This window comes from Rhamphochromis longiceps, linkage group LG10 (genome assembly GCF_057381845.1).
Source record: "Rhamphochromis longiceps isolate RC_006_pf linkage group LG10, R_longiceps_female_GT1.1, whole genome shotgun sequence".
Lineage (NCBI taxonomy): Eukaryota > Metazoa > Chordata > Actinopteri > Cichliformes > Cichlidae > Rhamphochromis > Rhamphochromis longiceps.
Window position 1 is genome coordinate 4983654 of NC_140566.1, and position 24269 is coordinate 5007922.

Genomic DNA, 24269 nt, shown 5'->3' on the forward strand with positions numbered 1-24269 from the left:
CTGTTTTTACGCTCTACAGACTCCATTGATTCTTTTAAAAAGCAGCTGAAGACATTTTTATAGATACGTTTTCAACTAATTAGTTGTTTTTATGTTGTATTTTATTGTTTTACATCGTTAGGTGTTATATTTTCATTCTTTGTATTGTGAAGTACTTTGTGATTTTCATCTGTGAAAAGGGCAATATAAATAAACTTTACTTACTTACTTACAAATGATTATCTATTGAAAATAGCACACTAGTCTATTTGGCCAAATCCCAGTCTGGGCCCCACACCTCTCCCTTAACACAGCAGGGGTATGAACCATACTCTAGTGTGGAACAATATCTATGCACCGACATATATAAAGACTGCTAATAAATACAATTACATAATTATTGAACTGATTATGACACTCCTTTAAAGAAAAGTTTTGAAAGTTGCCAAAATGTTTTAGTGAAATTAAACAGATTTTGTGAAACACACAAAATTGTTACATATGTCCTTTAAAAAGGAAGATTTGACTATTTTTTCTACAAGTATAGCATCCCAAAGTTAATTCAGCTGTGGATTTGTCAGACCTGAATCATTTGCTTAAACCTCACTGATCTCAGCAGGAAACTGGGCTGAACAGCAGCCAAAGTTTCGAATGGGAATCGTGGGAAACAGCGTAAATAAGGATAAGAGTGACGCACAGGAATATGTTAAATAAAAATGACTTTAAATCACTTGTATTTGTCATCCTACCAGAGGCTATTAACAAAACCTCCTCCTCAAGGAGGTGTGGGGGTCCTTGCAGACCTTGAGGTAGAATTAGCTATGAGGCATGATGGATGGCTTGTGAGCAAGGCAGGCTGAGTCAGTTGAATTTAAAACTGCCATTGACGGAATCGTTATATGAAAAAGTGTGAATCATGCTGAATTCAGAAGTCTTGGAAATTAGTCAGGATTCTTTAATGGCAGTCTTGGTGACTTGGCAGACCACCAGCACGTCATTTAAACAGTGAACTCATATTTCAGAAGGGATATGAATGCACGGGTGTGAGTCACGTGATGATGTACCCCCCAACACACACACACACACACACACACACACACACACACACACACACACACACACACACACACACACAGGGTGGTGGATTCCTCTCGTCTTATTGCGCAGCATGATACTGCAGCTCCGCAACAGCTCCACACGCCAACCCACCTTGAAACGCTCCCTCCACTGCTGCATTCATGCTGTCCAAGAAAAATGGGAAGATGTAATTAATTACCTTTAAAAAGCTAAAATCAGGAAGTCATCGTTTTGTTCATAAGCACCGATTCCGTCGACTTGCAAAAATTCAGAGTCACGCATAATACAGTCAAAGAGCAGTAAACGCCTTAAAGAAACAGGATTGGTTTCCATCCATTATAAAGGGTAACCACCTGTTGGGTTGTTTCTGTCTGCGGATGTCTGACGTGGTTTTGTATAATAAGTTTTTCCCTTCAGTTTTATCATTGAGATGCTGCACTTACCATATCGGATGGTTTGCCTCTAACTCTATTACAAGTGACCAACATAATATTATTTTCTCCGATACATGCCATTACAGCTGTTAATGTAAGTTTATTCGCACTGAAACAAACAAACCACAAAAAGCCAGCGACGAGCAGCTATTCCTGGGCGCTCCACCGAGCAGAGGTGCAGAACCTCCGAGCCTCACCACATGCCAGGAACGCATCACTCCAACTCGGAAAACGACAGCGCAGGTAACCAATCGGCGTCCGGAGCCCACCCACACCCTTCAATGAAACGGGTGTGGAGGCGGGCTCGTGGATATCTAAAGGCTCGGGCTTGGTTTCACAGCGTCGCCTGCTCTCGTCCCATTGGCGCAGGTGATCCAACTCAGGATGCGAGTGGAGAGCGGAGGAGAGGGGAAGAGAGAGGGGGAAGCGCCGATGGAAAAGTGTCCAGGGCTCGGTTAACAAGAAGACAAGGATACCGGCCCGCTTCAGTTTGTCCTGGGGCACCCGGCGATGAGAGATTCACCGAAAGGGGCACTTTGAGATATGATGAGATTTATTTCTGGTCGGCAATAGTACTATGATTTGGTATGTGGCCACTTTGATAGCAAGTGTATTCAGCACCCGAGGAACGGCCGCTCAAGGTGAGTCGAAGTGCAGTGTGTGTGTCTTTGCTCAAGTTTTCACTTTGGCACGTTCAAACTATGAAACGGCTTTTTATGCTTTTCTTATTAGCTCACTCTGACTGTGTCGGCTCTATGGGAAAATGTCAAAACAAGTTCATACGTGTGTTCATCACCTGAGTGGGTAAAGGATAAGGGACCGGTCCACCGTTAAAAGAAAAAAAAAAGGAGGAGGATAAAACCTGGTTTAAACATGCTTATTCCTGCCGTAATGTATCTCGGGAATTTGTGGTTATCATTGATAAATGGCACTGCCGAAGTTGTGACGTTTTTGGCTCCAGAGTGACAGATTTTGCAGTCTATTTGGGTTGGCATATTCCTCCCGAGACGCGTGAGTTTGGGCTCTCGCAGCTGTAGCAGCCTGTCTCACTGAGCTCCACGCCGGTCTGCAGCTGCTGAAATCTGAAGGCAGATGTGATTAGTATGGTGCGCTGGTGTAGATGTCATTATAATGCTATGAATGGATTAACCTCTTCCTGGGGAGCGGCTGAAGCTCAGTTGTGGCGGACATTGTCCGCTAGAGGGAGAACTTTGACATTTAGGGGAATTCACACGGTTGTCGTCACTCTTCAGGCTGCTTTTCACGCACTAATGACAAGTTGTGATGACTTCAGATTTCTTGGCTTGTTGACGTCATGGGTGAAAGATCATAACCTTTCCATGGGGCGCTGAGGGACGTCTTCTGAGAGGGTTAAGTGTAGCTGTTACCAAGCTTTATATTTAGAGAGCACATCAGTGTAGGAGGCAGTCTTTTGGTCAAAAAAGGACAAAAAACAGTGAAAAATTATAATTTTCTTAAAGCTAAGTTGACATATTGCTACAGTTTGTTCTGCCTTATCAGCGCTCCAAAGCTTGAGAGTATTCACATAGCACATTGTTACTGTTTGTTCAGTCTGATCAACTCTCCAAAGCTCAAAAGTATCCACATAGCTGTCTGTGAACCAGTTAATTAATTGTCTGAGCTTTAATTCTATATGGCATCATTTCCTTGCCACATATAATTCAGTGGTCTGAAAGTGTGTCATGGAGTCTGAGTCTGTCTCACATCAATGATGTCATGCACAGGGAGGAATATGGCAGGCAAGCAAAGCTGCAATAGCGCTTTAACCTTAAAAATCCCCCACTCATCTTGGAGAGAGAGGAGAGATGCAGGCGACTGGGACAGCATATGTGCTTCGGCATGATTAAATGATAAGGAAGGGATTCTGTCAGCGAGCTGTCCACCACTGTGTTTCAGACTTTTGACACAACAGACACTTGCAGGTTTTTTATTATGTTTATTTTTGCTCACATCATTCTGGCATGTGAGACAGGGCTCCGCTAGCTCCACTACAAACAGTTATGTAATATGCAGCCTAAAAAGGATACACTTAAGCATCGCCTGCCAAAGGAAGGAGACTTAGAGCGATGTTTTTAAGCGGCTTCCCCAAGCTATTCAATGTCTGGGACAGCTGGCGACTTGTAGAAGGAGGAGCGATGGTGACTGGACTCGCGTTTTGTAAAGACGTCCCCCTTAGGAAGTCTGTCAGGTTATGCATCTGATCCTTGTGCTGTGACGGAGCTCTGCAGCATCCATTTTTGAGCACACAGGCACACTCACTGAGACAAACGGCCCAGCTGGTAGAAGCGGCGCAGGGCAGCATCCTTGCATCAGAGCGCTGCTGTCCCAAGCTGGCGGCTGGCAAGTGGCTCGACTTTCGCCATGTGATAACCTTGGACTTGAACCATTCTCCCTCTCTTTCTCTCCAGCCTTCCTTCCTCTTATTTCATCCTTCCCTTCCCAACATTCTCCCTCCTCTCACTTATCCTGTCTGACTCAGGTTCTCGTCGCCTCCTCTTCCTGCTTTCTCTCTGTACATTTGCCCTGTCGTCTTCCTCTTCCATGCACTCAGATGAACTCGCTCCCCTCCAGGTTTCTAGAGGTCTCTCTCAGCATGGCCGGGTAGCCGAGGGATAGCAACATGGTGGGTTGTGTTAATGGAGGCTCAGGGCACCCTCTGCAGCGACTGTCTGCTGTCATTCACACACACACACACACACCATATGCACACATGTCAACGTTCTACTATCCCCTTGGGGAGCAGTGTGTCTTTAACCAGGATCTGAACATATGCCAACTAACAGGCTGTCTCCCCCAGACTAAGTGAACTAATTATAAATAAGCTGTGTGATAAATGCCACTCAATTGCTACATAAATACACATGCTACGACATGCCAAGAGGGCTGGATAGGAGGTGGGAAGTAGGGGCTGTTTGCTTTGTAAAAAGAGAATTTCCCTGTGCAGTTTTTACCACTTCATGTAATATTCAATTTCACTCATACGTTGATTACTGTGTGCTATTTCAAGCCTTGAGGAGCATTACTGTAGACATGACCTATGTGTAAATAACAGAAGAAGGATGTTGTGCATCCTTAAAGTGCTTGAAAACGTAACCTTAAAAAGAGGCAGCCAACCCTTATCCTACTCCTCACCCTGACCCTAGGTGTGACCTAGGTACCTAGATGCCCCTTTTCTATGACATCATACCCATCATACTCTGAAACAGAGTGTTTAGAGCAGTCTGAAGCTCGTGCTTAAGATCCACAGGGATGCATGCATTCATGGTAAAAATTTTGATAGTGTCGCCACTGCCGAAAGTAATTTTCCATTAATTTGAAACGTAAAAAGTAACGCAAGTAAAAAACAAATCAAAAAAGTGAGACAAAGACAAAGTTTGTGCCACTGCTAAAGCTTTTAGCCACAGCTACACACTGAGCTAAAATTTGAAACTTTGTTATTTGCTCATGTTTAATATGAGCATCTGTCAATTGAGCAGGACACACATGAGAAAAAAAATAAGGAGAAGCGTAATAGGTCCACTTTTAAGAATGCTTTCATCATTTTTCATGATCTGTGTAGACTGGTTCTAACTCTGATGTGTTTGTGCTCTGTTCAGTTCTTTTGGACTGCTGAGAAAATAAACAGTGTGACCCAATAAACCCACAAACACAGAGACTTGGTTCAGTTTACATTTGGCTTAAAAACTAAGTAAATAAGCCAGCTGCTTTTGCAATAAGCATCTGGGTTATTTTAGCATGAATGTACCGTTGGTGAATCCTGAGGTAGCAATAATTAGCACTTATACACAGTGTATCACTGTAAGTGCTAAATGAATATGAAGATCTTAACGTGATCAGTCAGTAGCAGTTGAAAATGTCTGTGTTTGTGTCCTCTGTGTGCTCTGTCAATTCATTAAGTCCACTAAAAATACAGCGTGAGCCCACAGTAATAATAGCACAACAATCCTGCCCAAGACGTCTCTTTTTCCTTGCATCGGTACCTGTTTGTCATTCTTCAGAACCTGTAATGGATTTGGAGTCTACAGTAATAACATAGTAATAAAGCTCTTAATCACATATCTAGTTGTGCAGGCACCCGTAGAACTTTTTTTATTCATCTTTCTCCATCTCCTGCATTTTTCTTCTGGTCTTTTGTCTCGATCCTTGAATTGGGCAGAGATAGTCAACCCCAGAATGGTTTGTAAAAAAGTTGTGAAAATTGGTGCAATTGCCAATGGATGATATCCTCAGGGATGGATGTGTGGCGAAGTGATTGGCTGTGGCTCACCACCATTTTTCATGTAATTTCCAGTTAATGGCAATCATTATTATGATATTTATAAATAATTGAATCTTCATCACTGTAGTTTCATGTTGCTCAGATACCTGCTCTCTTTGAAAGGAACTTGTCCAACAATCACACTGATCATCTTCTTCAACCTTCAAACAGTAGAACCAGAAGTATGTTTCTGTCTTCTAGTTTGATTTTAAAATCGAATGCACATTTGCAGAGATGCTTATTATAACTGTTGGTCTGTTGGGAAAAAAAGGAGCAAGCTAGGTCAATTTCATGACTGTTTAGTTGATGCTCTTCCACTTATGCTCTGCTATGCTAAACGTAAGTTTTTCATCATCTTACACTGATCTGTAAATGTCTCTTTGTGAAGTGAGAATTAAACTCCTAGTATGTATGCATGCTAGTAAGCGAGCGATGTCGTGCTTTTTGTTTGAGGCAAACATGATAGTGGGTGTAAAGCGCTCCCTTAACTACTGTTGCATCACCCCCATGTCAAGGGTCTCAATGATTGGAACCCACTCAGGGGGACAACAGGAGGAGTGAGTGATTGCTGTTGTGTGTCACCATCACATCGGAGTGTGATAATGTGAGAAAAAGTAATGGACATAGTATGCTTTTTTTTTTTAATGGTCCCAGTTAGTATATCCACATGGAAACACATGGAAAAGCAAACAAATCTTAAAATTAAGGCTTCAAGTTTAAATTAGGGCAAATTTTAGTCATGATCACAATTTTGGCTTCACGTAATCAATATGATCGAGCAACAATGAAAATGTGTGCTCTGCCAATAGAATGCAAAGCAAAAGCAAGTCATGCGCTCCCTCAATCACTGCCTGATGATGTGCCTGCATGTGCCAATCACAGCTGTCCCTGCACCCTGCAGTGTGAAGTTTTCTGGGCTGTCTCTGTGAGTACCACTGTACAAAAGAAAAAAATCAAATGCCTGGGACAGCAGAAGGTAAAGAGCTTTTTCCTCAAAAAGGATCATCTTCCATTGTTTGAAAATACTTTGAATATTTAGAAGTGATGTTACCCAAGAAAAAAAACCATCCACCTCACAAAGATACAAATCACCAACACAATCACATTCCACTTGACCAAAGATGTGTGTCCAATAAACATAAAGAGTGATGAAGGTTTGCAGCCTGAATAACCCTGAGCCGTGTGGAAGAAATAAAGGAGGATCCAAACGCAGGCACTTGTAAAGGTGTGAGGGTGGTTTATTAAACACAAAATAAAAATGGGCAAACGGCAAAAGGAACAGAAGGCTATCTAAACTGAGAACGACTAAACTAGTGGACACAAACCAGGACATGAACATGAAGGAGGATGAGCAGCGGAGAATGACGACGGACAGCAGGGAAAACACACGAGTGAGACATGGTGGATACACAGATGGACCAGCAACTACAATGACAGAAGACGCGATTTAAATACACACAGAGAAACACAGGGAGATTACACACAGGTGGTGGACACAGCAGGGAGTAATTAACGAGACGAGACAAGGGAGGTAAAACTGAACACACTCACATGAGACGCAGACCTTCACAATAAAACAGGAAACAAGAAAACACTACACAAGGACGCAGACACGACACTGAGAGACAGACAGAATATAACACATGGAACTCAATGCTAAACATGAGACACAACCAAAGAACAATCCATAAACATGAATAAAAAGAACATAGAATTCAAATAATAACCAACAAATCACAAAGGTAACAAAACGATCATTCATGAGCAAACCAAAACATAATAAACTTGGAACGCCGGGTTGAACCGACCCAGAACCGTGACACCTTTGTTACGCCGCAGTTTGCCAAACCTGCTGGGGGTTTCCCATGAAGTCTTTCTTCTACACTCAGCTTTTTTTTCATTCGCTATGTGTTTATACAGTACACCACTGCATTTAATAAATAGTCATTATTAATCTCTGGCTCGCTTCTCGTTTTTCCACCGCTGTGAATTGGGAGTTTTTCCTTCTCGCTGTTTCCAAAGCTCTTGCTCATAGGGGGTCATCTGGTCTGCACCAGCTGTTCTCAGTCAAATCTTGCAGGATGCATATACAGAGGCCTCTATGGTAGATTCAGTGAAATGAGATTCATCTGGGCCTAAGTTGTGTTACTGACTGATTGATGTTGTCAGAGCATGTGTATTTTGGGCAAAACTGAGCTGGCACAGAGCGCTGCTGCCTAATTAATTGAACTCACAAACTTTCCTGGTATCCCAGTTTTTTGATGATCCCTACAGTATGATCACTTAATGAGCAGTCTCGCTGTAAGTGGGTGGCTGCTTGGCAAAAATAAAGCTGCTGACCAAGAAATGGGAGACTCGTGTCTCATTTGCAGCGTGAATTTAAATCCTGCGGGTGTTCAGCATTTTCTAATTGAAGGACTTGTGTTTTCTGAGTGGGCTGAGAGTTGCTTTTCATTAGGAATGCTCAGATCCGACCTCTTATTGATCCGATTATTGACGTTAATGACCTAATTTCTACACATGCAGTATAAATTGATAGATCACCTGTTCGCATCTTTTCTTATTGTTGGCATTATAAACAGCTTCTTTCATTTATGCAATGTACACTCTAAATACAGAATTTTAGAGTCACATCGAAAAGGGTGAAATATGAATTTACTCTATATTAATAGTCCAGCAAACTAGTTAGTAAATTACTTAATGCAGAGAGTTCTGAGACATAGCGGTGGGCATCACAGACTCAAAACCAAAAGCAGGGGCATTTTCCATCCTTTTCCAATGAGCTACTGTCAGTGATGACATGCTTCCTAACTGAAAGTGTGAATTTCCTGAAACAAGGTGCCAACAGCAGCATCATTCAGTAATAGTGACATAGCATTATATCCCATGACACAGCATAAGTCAAATAGTGTTTACAAATATCCTAGTTAGTGTTTTCCCTGTAAAATGTGAGTAAAAGTATAATATAACTCCTTAACACTTTAACAATAACTAAAGCGCTCTAACCATGTAACTATGCAGGAGCTGCATTTGGGTTGCGCATCATCAGCTGCATGTATTTCCTCCTCGCTAGCCTGGTAGTACTCAACAGTGTTTTTGCCTCAAGTGGTGAAAAAAGCTTGTTGTCTCCACATTTAGCAGCAGCAGTTGTCTTGTATATTTTGTAAAGCATTGTGCGTTATTGGTGGTTGCTGAAGTGGATCCCTTTTTAAGTAATAAATCATCATAGCAAAAGCTGATACGGGACTCTCAGACGTGCCGAGGCTTGAGTTGTTGTAATGCACACCAGGGAATACAAATGCATGGTGTTGCTATAGCAATGATATCACGATATGACACTTTTATATCACATAAAAATGTATACTATAATGTGTATTACTGCAGGGATATGATATGGCACAGCCCAGCTGAGAGGACTGTAACCTACATGTCAAAATAAGGCCCTATGTGTCATTTTAGGTCAGTTTTTACCTGAATATTTGTTGCTTCACTGTGCTCATCAATGCATGGCACAGTCAGGTTTGCCTCCACAGTACTGCATGTTAACAATGTAGCAAAAGGGAAAAGCAAAGGTACATGCAAACAATTATAGCTGAAGTGGGAAACTGAGATGATATCTTTTTCAAGGCTTTTGTGTTATTTTAAAGCTTTAATATGGTAGCAAAGATATGGAGTCATGGAACGGGAACAGAAGCTTCAGAAAGTCTTTGAAGCAAACATTTAGTTTCTTTGAGCCAAATCTCAGTGTGGTTTCATCTTTGCACCCAGATTCATTCTGAAGGCTAGACTCAGCAGTATGGTAAAGTACATGACTGTTTCTTTTCTTTCTTTTTTTTAAACACAGAATTCTCTTAGCAAATAAATTTGCTTATAAAACGTTTGGCCACCACTATTTGACTTTAATCAATTCATCAAAATTCCAATTGCTGTCATTTTCAGGATCTTGAGAAAAGGTCCTGTAAGTTGCCTGCATGGTATACTTCCTGCAACAAGGCTAAAGGCTAATAAATGGTTAGTGAGGACTGTATGAGGCATACAGTGTAAATTAAAATGTACATGTATGCTCTTGTTTTGAATATTTTTTCCCAGTGTGCCCATTATTCAACAAAGGAACAATTCATAAATCATCGTCTTGCATCTTTTTCAGCATTATGTACTGGGTCTATATCAATATGGGTGTCAGTCTCAGAGAGGCCAATAATAGCTGATAATAGTAATTCACCAGTATGTGAATGTAGGTGTGAGTCAGAAGATGCACAGACTGAGCTGTGTGCATGAAAATGGCTCTCCGATGCTAAACACTCAACTTTCTAAAGGTCATGGAATCCTGTTAAAATGAGAATGTATCTTAGTTTGAATCCTCTTGCAAAAAAAAAGACGCAGTTTAAAGTTGGCACTTGTCAGTGGATATTTTTAGACTGAATTTTCTGCCTGCCAGCTTCATGTCGAGTTAATGTTCTCAGGCATGTGGTCGTACTCTTTGAAGCTGGATCATTGTCACTCTGGTTTACAGCTATGGACTACCCCCTTGTAAACTTTATCCAGCATTTATTTAAATGTTAGTTTGGCTAGGATGAAAGCAGGTTTTCCTTCTTCATCTTGAACTGAAACACAATAGTAAGAAATACTAATCACATTATTAGGTCCCTGTGATGCCAAAGACCTATAGGATACTGCAAAAGAAATCACATCAGGAGTTTTTCAGTGGAGTTGCCTGTACATGTAAGTCCATCCATCTATCCATCTTCTTCCGCTTTATCCGGGGCCGGGTCGCGGGGGCAGCAGCCTAAGCAGAGAAGCCCAGACCTCCCTCTCCCCAGCCACCTCCTACAGCTTATACGGGGGAACACCAAGGCATTCCCAGGCCAGCCGAGAGATGTAATCTCTCCAGTGTGTCCTGGGTCTGCCCCGGGGCCTCCTCCCGGTGGGACATGCCCGGAACACCTCACCCAGGAGGCGCCCAGAAAGCATCCTTGTCAGATGCCCGAACCACCTCAGCTGGCTCCTTTCGATGTGGAGCAGCAGCTGCTCTACTCTGAGCCCCTCCCGGATGGCCGAACTTCTCACCCTATCTCTAAGGGAGAGGCCAGCCACCCTTCGGAGGAAGCTCATTTCCGCCGCTTGTATCCGCGATCTCGTTCTTTCGGTCACTACCCACAGCTCGTGGCCATAGGTGAGGGTAGGGACGTAGATCGACCGGTAAATTGAGAGCTTCGCTTTTACCAAGACTGTACATGTAAGTAATGCATAAAAAATGTATTATGCCACCACCCAGTATCACAGCTTCCCTAAATTAACAGCTTTGGTATGTTTGTTTTTCTATAATGGTAAATTGATCCGTTTGTTTAAACTCCTTAATTAATTTGAATTAATTATAATTATTGTTGTTATCAAGTGCTTTTTAAATTTACTGTTTAAAAAAAAGCTGATAAAATAGTATAGCAATATAATTATTTTTGATGAAGTGCAATCTAACGCAGCTCATGGTGAGATTTTTTATAAACTCTAACTTTAAATCGCATTCTGTTTCACGTGTAAATGCACTGAGCTGCTACTATTTGATTGGTTTATGGTTAATGGGCAGTTGATCAGGTGCACAGGTCTAATAAAGTGGCGGACATGCACAGTATATTGTGCTTTCACCACATACAGACACCTTTCATTTACATAGAGCTTAATGGAAAGTAGCACTCTTGTTGCTTGGGGCAAATGGCACACTTCATAAAAGTCACCAACCTTTAGATGTCAATCAGCTTGTTATTTGGGCCAAAGAGCAGTGACTGACAGCTGCCGTCGTTCCCCCTGAGCTCCCAGCAGCTTCCATTTGGGTTCAGTGAACCCGTCCACTGAGGGTACACAGCCACACGAACTGATGGAAAAGATTGTGCGCTTTATGTGTAGTTGTAAATCGTTTCAGATCCCTGTCAGGTTTGCAGTATGTAAGCAGAACCTCCAGTGCAAGGACAGCACATTTCTGTTTCAGCTCAGTTATCAAAGAAAAGCACCTGATAAACTGACAAATAAAAATAAAAATCAACCCAAAATATTTTAGTTTAGTTCATTTTTGTCTATTCAGTGCAGACACAGTATCAGTGAGACATGAGAGAAGTGGAGCACAGGACAGAAAACACTTTGGGACAAATTTGGCTTCATTTTTGTGCAGTGTATACAGTCTATGGGATAAATAGGCAGAAGTTAATATAATTCATCTTTGGTTTTAGATGAATAAAACTTTATGAACTGTCAAAGACATCCAAGAAGGACCTGTATCCCCCAAATATACATTTACCTGCAGAGAAACTCAGATATCAATATAGTTATCAAGTTTGCCATGATTTTAGGGAGACTGAACTGGGAATGTTTCATATGCACACACTAGTGTTGACTTTCACACCTTTAGTAGCTTTAATAAGCTTGGAATACGTTTATAGTGCTGAAATTGGGACAGGAACAGCTGATTTTCTCTCAGGCTCAGCTGCAAGTGTTTTTCTATTGCACTTGGATTTGTGTGTCCCGTCACTCAGTGTCCTGGGTTTACCACTAATTCTATGTGGGGGATGACAGAGTTTGCTTATCTAGTATTGACTTCCTGTATAATGTTAACTATATATCACTCCTGAAAGAAGCTTGAAAGCTGGCAGAGAAGGATGTTTGAGTCCATCGGCGTAGTTCATAAAATAAAGACACTATCTCACTAAATGTTGTTTGACTCCCACAATGATAACTGCTCTGTTTCACTCCAGACATGCTCCCTTCTAAGTACCTCACAGGTACTCCTCAGATGTGTGACAATAAAAGAAAGTATGGCTATCACAGATAAGCTTGCGCGTGGTGTACTGTTCATGATAAAGCTTTTGACTTGGAGCAGCTTTGTAGCACATCTCTGAAAGCCATTGTTCTCCTGTATGTGCACTGAATACACTGTACCAGTGTCTTCTTGCTGACTCATCTTAAAGCTGTCCTGCTAATAGAGCTGGGCGATATAAGATTTTTTCATATCACGATATGTTTTTTTCATTTCAGGCGATAACGATATCTATCACGATATAAGCCAAATAACTATATTTGTAAGATTTAAATGTGCCGTTGCTCACAAGTAAAATGTGAAATAATCAGCAGCTTGTTTTTATTTAAATATTTATTTCCCATAATAAGTTCAACAGGGTAGATGTACTTAAGGAACATGAGACTTTTTCAGATAGATAAAGGCAAATATTGCAAACTACACAAAAGGCAGCCGCTAAAGCGTTTAAGTTTCAAAATAGAACAAACGAAACAGACTAAATTGTCAATTCCACTTAGAAACAAAATATTAATTCTAAAAATAAATTGTTTTACAGAAGAACAGACAAAACTGACTAACTTTTGTCAATATCAAATAAACTGAGAACTAAAAGGAAATTCTCAATCTCTCCTTGTTGTATAGCTTAGCTTTTCAAACAGTTTTAACAGTTACTTTAGTCTGACAAAAGCCGAATGACGAATTAGCGCTTCAAGTCAGAGACTGAGGCTACGTCCACACGTACACGGGTATTTTTGAAAACGGAGATTTTCCGTTTTCGTTTTAAAAAAATAATCCCGTCCACACATAAAGGCAGAAATGAAGGAAAACGCTGCTATGAACATGCCAAAGCAGCAGGTGGCGCTAGATTCCTAACCGTGCAGAAATGTTGGCCAATCTAGAAGCCTCGGTGGGAAAAAGTAAACAAAGCTGGGGCATAGAAGCAGAACCGAGTCGTATGTGTGGACGGACAGTAACTGTGTGTATATGTAAGCATTTAAACACTGCAGAGAGTAGAATTAACAGTATTATAGAAATTCATTAGACCGAAACAATAACGTGGCGCACAGTGTGACGTCAAAATGCGCACATCTTTGACGCTGCGTTTTCTCCGTTTTTCTAGTCCACACGTAAATGCAAATACGGAGTTTTTAAAAATCTTCGTTTTCAGTGACCAAAAACGCCGTTTAAGTGTGGACGAAAGGTGCAAACGCATAGAAAAATCTGCGTTTTCAAAAATACCCGGGTACGTGTGGACGTAGCGCATGCACCAGTTTATTGTATTTCCAGACTTGCTTTCGGCACAATTTACAGTGCGCGCTACTCTATTTTTTGTCAGACTTGAAATAGCCGAAATACCTTCACACTACGGAACTTCTATGGCTCTTCTGTTCGACAATCTCTCCGGCATTGGAACCATCATCTGTTTTCTCTTCGGTAACCTTCGGTCACGCTCGGTTGATTTTTCTAGTCGGCACACTCATTTCCTCCATTACCCGGGCGGTACGGTGGCTGGCTGCTTCCCAAACAAATACACATGTGCGGCTTGGCACTTGTGCTGTAAGTAACAAGTCACGTGACGTGACGCTGCGGCTGTGATTGGTTCGGCTCTGCGTTACTTAATTTGGATTGGCTGTTGTTTTTGTTTTGTTTTGTTTTTTTGTTTTTTTTAGGACAAGGACAAGAGCGGCGAGGTCTATCGCGATAGTGGAATTTTTCTATCGAGAAAAAGTTATATCGCGATACATATCGTTATCGTTCTATCGCCCAGCTCTACCTGCTAATAATTACCACAGTTCTTCTGCTGCAGTCACGGTACACAAAGTGAGCAATCACAATATACTGCCACTGACCCTTTTGCACGGGATCGTTGGATAAAAACACGAGTACACAACTTGGTATTGGTTTAGTTGTGTGCTATATTTAGAACATGTTCACCACTTCACTTGAACTCAGGTTATTACGTGCCACCAGGCTGAAATTTTTACAAAGCTTGGACTTTCTTTGTTTATTGTTGTTAGTCATTAGTCATTTATGTAGCTTTGTGTGACTTGTGGATCCAGACTAACAAATAAAAAACAACACAAAGTAGACTGTCCTGTTTTCTGTCACTTAAATATTAGTTGATTAATTAAATATATTTATATTTGTATGAACACAAAGCTAACAGCACAGAGCAAAGATGAAAACCAGCACAAAGAGACTTTGAAGCGATTGCCGCAGTGATTCTGCTGCAGCAACATGAACAGGTAGAAACAGAGTCTGCAGCCTGACTTCTCATCCGTTTGTTAGCTGTTGAAGTTCAGGGTTTGGCTGCTGAGCTTTGGCCTGCATCCACTCAGCTAACCTCACTCTGGGTTTTAGCATAGCATGAGTATAATGTGGTTGTTTTTGTTCTGGATACACGTTTGTGCAATAAAATGTAAAAAAAGAAAAGAAAGAAAAAAAGACTGTGCCAATATTCCTCCTCAGACACAAGAAATAAAATCAGCCAATTGTAGGAACTGAAATACTCAGAACCAGTTCTTTACAAAAACCGGTTCTGACCCTTACCAGTTTCATTAGATGGTTTATTTTACCAAAAGATTCAGGCAGTCTCGGAGGCTTGTGTCACTGTCACTGTGGACACACCAATCATTTCTGTGGAAAGACCTTAGCATCAATCTACCACCATCTTTATTCGGGGGTTTCGGTACCTGAAATGATGAAGCCCATCAGATGAAGGGGAAAGACACCTTTTGTCTGATAGGTGAAAGTCGTCTTTCCCTTTGATGAAGCAGTGCTGTGGATTGATTTGAACTTCTTCAGGTGTCCTTCTGCTTGGAGGACTGAAATAAATGTATACCAAAACCCTGGCCGTACACATACACAAAGTGAATTTTCCAACCGCCAATCAAATCACAAGACGGCGTAAAATCAAATTAACTGCCCTACATTGGAGGTGTTCTTGGTCTCTCTTCCTCCTACTTTGCTGGGGACTTTGCTGTCTGCAGACTTTCATTTTCTTTTTTCTGTTATGTCCCTGAGATTATAGGCGTCATTAGCGCTTTGTCCACAGCTGCATGAGTTTGCAGTGGGGTATATGGATGGGCAGATGTACACAGTATAAGGGAGCTCCTGATGGGCAAAAGAACCGTTTTGTTATCAGTGTGTTTTGAGACACTTTGAAAGACAAAGTTTGGGAGCAGAAAAATGAGACCTGCCTCACAAAGTGGATTATCAGTTTTCTCTGTAGCCATCAAGACATTACATAGTTGTCTCTTGCAAACCTGTCACATCCTTCAGCCTCATAAGGTTACTGTGACACTCCACTAAATGATCCTGACAATGTTTAATGTTTGTAATCAATGCATTTTGCGAGGAAAGCCTTCACTTGAGTTAACACTGTTTTTCCTGATCTGCTTAGAGATCTCAGTGTGCATGGTGCACTGGTTCTTTACCTTACACCCCCTGCTAGTTTTACAGACACAAACTTGTGTATGCTGTGAGGGAGAGGAAGTGGTTAGATGGATGAGTGGATAACTTCTACTCATTTTATCAGACAGAGCAGTGCGGCTCATTTGAAGTCAAATACTGTATAGTGTGTTTCTCTGAAAATAAGCTGAATATCAGTGCTGATTTGGAACGGAGCATGTCTAAAAACCATCCTTCATACCAATCCCATTTTCATTTGGGGGCTTTTTATTGCAGCAGTGTGGTTTTTGGTAATGGCTTCCTGCTAACATACATCTTGGTGAGTCCGTATACTTTCTCTGAATCCTGTACTCCATATCACATTTGCCCACCCCCACCATCCTGGCTTCCTCCCCTGTCTCATTTTACAGCGTGGCCTACTGATGCAGCACAGTCAGCTTCCTCCACGCTGACTTCTCTAGACCCATTAAACATTTATTGGATAGGGCCATAAGATACCTCAGTTGTGCTGCCTCACATCTTCACCCTGATACTTATGTGCATTCTAGAGGCATTATTTGACATGGGCCCTGTATAAAATGTATATAACAGGCAAACTGACTACATGCTAGATATGACACGTGACACATCAGCCCTTCACTGCTCCATGGCAACAGTGTTGGTGTATATGGATTGATGGAACTTGACGTGGATCCAAAAAACAAATCAGTAGCTGTAAAATTCAAGATGTAGTTCTCAATTGAAGCAAACTGCTGTTCTGCCTTTCTGGAGTTTTTCCTTCCCACTTTTGCCCAGTGGCTGGTCCGATTGTTGGGTCTTTACCCAAACAACTTGCCTCTTTGATCTTCTGTAGAGGTGAAACATTTCTTCCCATCACAGTCAAATCATTTAAGAAACAATTCTCTCACAGACTGGATCAATCAAGAGCTCTCACAAGATGCTTTGTGTTGATTACTGAAATATAGTACACAACGCAAGGGCAGCTCGGAGAGATGGTCGTCCTTTATTATACCGTTCATTCATATGCAGAGATTGAAAGAATGAAAGGCAGTGAGCTTTTTAGAGAGATGGAGAGAAGAGCTACCTGTGTGCAGAGCAGTGAGAGAACCCTCTGGACCTAAGGTGGGCAGGGAATAGCTGTCATGTCTAAATAGAGACATATAAAGCAGCTGGCACTGTATCTCCTCTACCACCAGACAAAATGTGTTTACTGTGAACATTTGATGGGCACGTTTCGCAGACAATGCAGGATTTGTTTGCTGCATCTTTCAGGAATCCTGGATTATTATCTAACTGGAGTACGTTGTTGCAAATGTTGTATTTGTATTTTTCCTAAATTATCCATTCATAATTTTTGTGTGTAAAATCACAAGACTAAGGGAAAGAAAAAGTTAAAGGTGATTCTTACAGTGATCCTAATGACACGACCTTGTCAGAGCAGCGACAGCCACGCATAACTGCTGAGTAAGCAGGTGCACACATGTGAAGGAGCGACACAGGTGAACAAACTGGAGCTTTAAGCTGGCATTTCGGCAGCTGTACATGAGTACCGTCTATGTGTGGGGGAAATGTTTTCACTTATCTGATGTATCGCAGGGATTATGGAAGTATATGAGATCACACTATTTTTTTTTTAATTGGTAGTGAGTGCTTTTATTTAAATCTTGCCCTTAACTACTTCTTGGCAAGCGTGCTGCTAGCGTCAGTTTCCAGTATGTGGGTCAGCTCAGTGTAATTAAGACAGTCAACATCTGAAACAGATGATGAGACCCAATGTACTCCAGTGGTGTTGTCATCATAGCAGGCCATGTAATGTTGAGCTTGAAAGTCTGTTTTTGCCTTAATGTGTGTTTTTGATTGTAAAAGAGTTTATTTCAGTGATTTGGTTCAATGTAATGTAGCACAACATCACTGTAGTGCTATCTGGATGCTATGAAACTAATTACTAATTGTTTGGTGGGTCAGACAGAAGAGTGGGTTGTATATATACACACAGCAAGAGGAAGCAGTTTAGATAAATATTTAACTTGTTTAAGCTCTGGAATAAACAAACTTGTTACCGAGCAGATTTTCAACTGCTTTGGTTGTCTCCTGCTTTGACTCCTAACACAGACTTTTGTAGGTTTCAGTTACGATACGGGTCCTGACCAAGTGCCAGCACCTGGCAAGAAGAAATAATAATGTGTTGGAACCAGTGTTGCTGTTGTTGCTCAAAAAAAAAACCTAATTTATTACACACAACTCTTTAATTTGTAAAGAGTAATGTGTATCTTTATTTATTTATTTACCCACTGCACTATGTGGAGTGCAGTGGGTCTGGGTGGTGTTGCTCCGTCCAAAGCAAATTTCTTCAAAGGGAGACAAAGAAAGACACTTTGACTAATGTAGAGGATCAAATCTGTCACCAAGGCCATTTACTGCACGCCTTCCCCAGTACTTTCAACTGTCCTGTCCTCTTGCCACTATCCATGGCTGTAAGAAGTACTCCCTGTCATAAAGGGAAAACATTACAGCACTCCCTGCCAAGTGCAAAAGATAAAAATGTAAAAACCATGAATTTAGGATGTTAAATTTGTGAATACAATACATAGCATTTCATATGGAGAATAAGAAGGGCGAAAGCAGATCGTTGAGTGAAACAGATGAACCAGAATTGGTTTGTAAAAAATGCTGCAGCTTCAGTGGTGGAACTGGTTTAGCTTTCATCCGTCAGATACACAACAAAGCACTATTTTTGGTAGAGCATGCTAGCGGGCCGTCGTTATTACCGTGTTTTTTGGAAATACGTCACACTTAAAATCAATCCTTTGATTTTTCTGAAAGTCGACAGTGGCCCTTATAATCCCGTGTGCCTTATGTATGAATTCTGGTTGTGTTTACTGACCTCGAAACGATTTTATGTACACGGCGCTCAAAAATCTGTCAAATGTTTTAGCACGACTTTGCTAAGCTACGAACCCACACCGCTTGATGGATTGTCGGAGCATTACGGCTATCGTAGGCAGGAGCCTCGCGGAGTGATACATACTGCGCTTCAACATAATGTTACCGTATTGTGTGTGTATAACCTCTTTTTAAGTTTTGTGGATATTATACATGGTTATGCTGAGGATACGTCGTCTGCCCTTTGGTTAAACTGTCAGCAAGGAATTTGCATTTGAACTGTTACATTTTACAACTTTAATGCACAGAAAAAACAGCTGCTTGTTTAAGTGAAAATACATTGATGGGTTTCTTTTGCACTAATAAAGTTGTGGAGTTGTAAAGTATTTTGTCTAGTGTCAATTATATCGTCATTTATATCGTTATCGCAAATTTTCAAATGTATATCGTGATAAATATTTTTGGTCATATCGCCCTGCTCTAGTCTGGAGCTCAGGCTCACTTGGCTTATGTATTTTAGCAGGACAGTGACTGGAAAGACACCAGCAACAGCACCTCTGAATGACCCGAAACAAAACAAAAAACCATATTAAAAGCAGGACAATCAAAACAACCCCCACCACCCGAAAAACAGAAAGATTTTGGAATGGGCCAGTCAATTGATTGTGATGTTTTGCCATGACCTCAAACACTGTTTATTCTCAAAAACCTTCCAGTGTGGCTGAATTAAAACGTTTCTGTTAAGAAGAGTGGGCCAAAATTCCCCCACAGTGATGTGAAACATTTATTGCCAGTTATTGCAAATGCTTAATTGCAGTTCTTGTTGCCAAGTGTGGCGAAACCAGTTATTAAGTGTAGGGGACAATCACTTTTTCACAAAGGTGCAGGTAGGTCTGTTTTTTTCCCTTAATATATTAAATCCTTCTTTAAAAACTGCGTTTTCTATTTACTCTGGTTATCTTTGTGTAATATTTAACCTGAAATGTAATATTGGGAAAAACACAGCACCGTATAAGCTGAGTGCTGTTGATTCGCATTCACCTCTAAAACTAGCTTAATGCTCAGTGCTTACACCAGGCCTTAGTGTAATCTTCAGCAGCAGCCAAAAAGAACAGCGAGTGGTTTTGGAGCAGCAGGGCCTCCAGGTTATGTAATGTTAATACAGGGAGAATACACTGAAAAAAGCAGGTTGGATGCAGGTCTGATGATGCTCAGGATCTATTATTACTAAAATCTTTGTCTGTGTGGCCTTGTTGCTCCTGACTTGCTGCAAGAAGTTAATGTGACACCACACAGAGTTACTGAACAGTATGCATCACAGCCGATGAGACCCAATGCACTCCAGTGGTGTTGTCATCATAGCATAATTTTCTCTGATAATAGAAAAAATATATTTTGTTTTATTTAAAGAAGGAAAGAAAACTTACATTTGTGTTTATGTATGCAGTTCAAAGATAGAAACATCTGTTGTGTTGGCCCATCAGCCGGCGTTAAATTGCAGAGGACACCAAGCTCCGGTCAGAGCTGTCGCTACCAGCAGGTGATAAGTGGCTCCCCACACTCCCTAGCAGATCGTTACATGGAGAAACCTTTGGAATACAAGCATGCTGATCCACACAGGTGTGCACACAGGTGTACACATGGGTGTTCACAGACGCGGACTACACCTTTCTTGGCTGTTGCCTCAAAGCACATTGTGCGCTGTCTATCTTGCGTGCGGCACAATATCGTTTATTATTTAGTATCTACTGTTATCTACTGCTAGCTAGTTTATTGTGATGGTGCTGTTTTTTTATTATGTTGCTCTTTTTTTGTTTGCTTTCTCTTCTGTTTTTTTTTCTCCATACAGGTGATCCAGGTGTTCTGTTTGTTTTTCTTTCTTTCTTCCCCTTTCTCACCGTCTCTTCTCCCCTCTGGTTTTCTTTCTCTCCCTCTCTTTCTTTCATTCTCTCTCCCTGTCCTGTCCCCCAGTCATGTCTGTCCCGTTTGTAGCAACCGAAAATAAAATAAATACATAATTATAATAAAGGTCAATCAAATGGACCAATATGGCAAGGCCATGATGATCCACTTGGTAAAATAAATCTGCTTGGCATCTTTCTTGGCCTTAAGACAACAATTCTGATGGCTAAAGATCCAAACGGGACAACAAAAAAATAAATAAATAAAAAAAATAATTTCTGCTACTGCACAGAGAATTAGGAGTTTAACACGATAAAAGGGATTTACAAAGCAGGATTAACAAGTTTGTTTCACATTCAGAGTGATTGTTTTTGAAAGGGCCTATATCACAAGGATATTTGACTTTGGAGTTTTGTGCACTATCATGGTTCAGAGAGCCTAAAATTACTAATCCTAGATAATTGGCACAACGCTGGTTATCACCTGCTTCGATCGTGAGAGGAGTACAAAACTGCTGTTAGTAAGATGTCCTACATATAGAATGCTCAGCATTTCCAGCAGTTCGGTGACCTTTTGTCTGATGAATAGCCAACTGTTGTAAAGTGTAGCTTTGGTACATAGTTAGCAGACTGTTCAGGCCACTCCACCCCACAAAACTGTGTCCACACTACAATCAAACAACAGTGTACAGTAAGCATGCTTTTGGCTATGTTATGTGAGTAAGAATTTACTGATTAAAGATAAAAAACATAATCAATATATATTCAAGTTACAGTACTGTTACTTTTTTGGAGTAACTAATGGAGTCAAAATACAAATTACTGTTACTGTAGACTCATGTCAGCTAAAGAAATCCACTGTAGATGATCATATCTGAAAAAGATTATATCCTATCATTCACCAGGACAGTTTTCCTCCTCTTCATCGTTCAAATGTCAGTCTCACAAACTTATCTGGATTTGTTACATTAATATCATCAAATCACAACAACAGCCGCCTCAAGGCGCTTTATATTGCAAGGTAAAATCCCAACAATAATACAGAGAAAATCCCCAACAATCAGAAAGGGAAGAGGGAAACTATACCTGCTGATCCTACTTCTACTTCTGGTAAATATATAAGCTCATGCTGATTGCGAAGGCACAAACATGTGAACTGAACATAAAATGAACTGAACTGAATTAAAATGTAAAGAAAGACAGTAGTATTTCAATGAAGTGGGCAGTGAGGCTCATGTGATATTGTAGACAGCTGTTTAGCTCTGTCTTTATACTCCATGTGCATCTGTGAAAGTGTCATCTGAAAAATGAGAGCTGCTAACTGGCATGACATGATTCTCTTTGTCATTTGCCTTTCTTGTTGTCCGTCAGAACATGGACAGAATGAGTTCTACCAACTTTATGTTGACAATGTGTCATATTTCTATGGAGAAAAAGTTGTTTTATCATAATTATCTTTATCGTTTTATTGCCCAGCCGTAGTAGATATAGCTAGAGCAGCTTTTTAATGACAGCAAAGCGTTTCTGGTGTAGACTATTAGTAAATCTCTAAGCTGTAAGGATTTCTAAAAAGCTGATGACACTCAAGGCAATACAGGGAAGGTCTGGGGTAAACCAAACAAATCTGCGTTTGGAGATGGCTGGTGGGGTGTCACTGGCTGCAGTAAAGAGAAAACCTGATCAAACTTAAAGCATGAAAACTTTAAAGCTACACATCGACAGCATATATGTTGCCTAAATCGGTTTTACATTTTAAATGTGGTTTCCTAATAGTAAATTACAGTAGAATTCAAACATCTTGCAATTAAGTAACATGTTCTGAGTCACACAGGAGCAGTGCTGGTCATTTTGTGTATTTTGCGTGTTTTGTCACACTTCTGTGAGCTTTGGTAACGGGACTGGTTCTTATGTAGGGCTTTTCTACTATACCTGAGCACTTAAAGCACTTTATACAACATGCCTCATTCACCCATTCACACAAGCTCCCTTTTCAATGATCAAGTGCTTTCTAACATTCACACATGGAGTATCTTGCCAAAGGATATTTGGCATGCAGACTGGAGCAGCCATTGATTGAACCACCAGTCTTCTGATTATTAGGTGACCTGCTCTACCTCTACCACTCCCCCTCATTCCTTCGCTGTAAGACTGATATTGTTTTAAGTAATTATTAAAGTATTTGTAGGCTTCAAGAGCTGCATTTATTTTATTTTTTTGTATTTTCATGTGGGGATTTGCTAATTATGGGAGAAGCCCACACGCACTACTGCTGTGTGGGCTGATACACAAGAGCAGGGGTGTCGAATTTATTTGAATCCGTTCCCTGGGCCCTGGCTCCGGAGAAATACCTGGATTCAGATTGGTGTTTGCAAAATGTAGACTCATAACGACTACACCTGTTACACAGCACTTTCGACATTCCTTACATCTGTCTGAGAGGAAATGTCTGACTTTGTTTGAGGAGTTGTCTTAGATGTGGATGCTGAACAGTGTCTTTAACCTGCCTAAGTGTTAATTTCCTACCAAAAACACGGTGGGCTGAAATACATATGTACTTCCTCCAGTGGTGGAATGTGATCCTGACCTGTTTAAAGTTACTTAAAGAGAAAAAGAGTGGAACATGTAACACATGCTGATAGCTGAATAGATGCAAAAATGTCTGTGTATCCCTCTCTTGATGAGAATACACTGCTTCACTTCATTTAGGTTTGTGCCAGGATTAACTTGGGAGTTTTCCATCATTACCCTCCTGAAACAGCAGTTTGATCAGAGAGTTTACATCTTCCCAAACAAAATTGCACCAAAGATCTAGGTTTGCCAGAGGTTGATCACACATTGCAGGCACGAAAACAACAGACAATACAGAAACTATAGCGTAAAGAAATCTGGGGTTTACATAATGAACGTGGTGTTTTCACGATCTGCCTGCTGAAATAGAGACTTGTTTATTAAATTGTCAGTATTTAAAGAGTGAAATAGTCATAGAGCTGTTTGCCCTTGCTTCTTTATGAACATTCTTTAACTTGAATGTCTGCTGATCTACCCTCAGCTGTTTGGCCTTAATTCCTGACGGTCAGCAGGAGGTAAGAGGCTTAAACACACTTCTTTGTCCTCTTCACAGACACTTCACAGACAAATCTATGGACCATTTTATATCCATCTTGCTGTTCCTTGCACAAATGGCACTGTACAAAAAAATTTGCTGTCAAACTGACGTCATGGCTGCTGCTAGCTGCGACTTCAGCTGGCTGTGCAGAAAATAATAACTGCGTGCATAAGTTTGAATTTATTTTGGATTTTCTCTAATCCACACAGGGTTGTATAGGTATAAATAGTATACTCACACTAACATTGCTAAGCGATATTTGGTTAACTGATGTAACTTAGCAAGTTACGCCTCGACCTGATGTCTTTGCAGCCAAAGACTTCAGGTCGAGATGGGATTCTGGTTGGATGTTTCACCAATAGAACTGAGAAAGTTCGATTAAACTGGTTGGTTTCATGTTATCGACCTGGCTTTT

The 24269-nt window shown here is 40.9% G+C and overlaps 1 protein-coding gene across 1 annotated transcript in view; it reads left to right on the top strand.

Moving 5' to 3' along the window:
• Nucleotides 1-1868: 1868 nt before the first annotated feature.
• The window catches only part of igsf9bb (immunoglobulin superfamily, member 9Bb), a 147015-nt gene continuing 124614 nt past the window's right edge, over nt 1869-24269 (top strand). Inside the window, exon 1 of the mRNA XM_085419952.1 lies at nt 1869-2131. Coding sequence (XP_085276078.1) covers nt 2068-2131 — 64 coding nt within the window. The 5' untranslated portion in view covers nt 1869-2067. The remainder of the gene's footprint in view (nt 2132-24269) is intronic.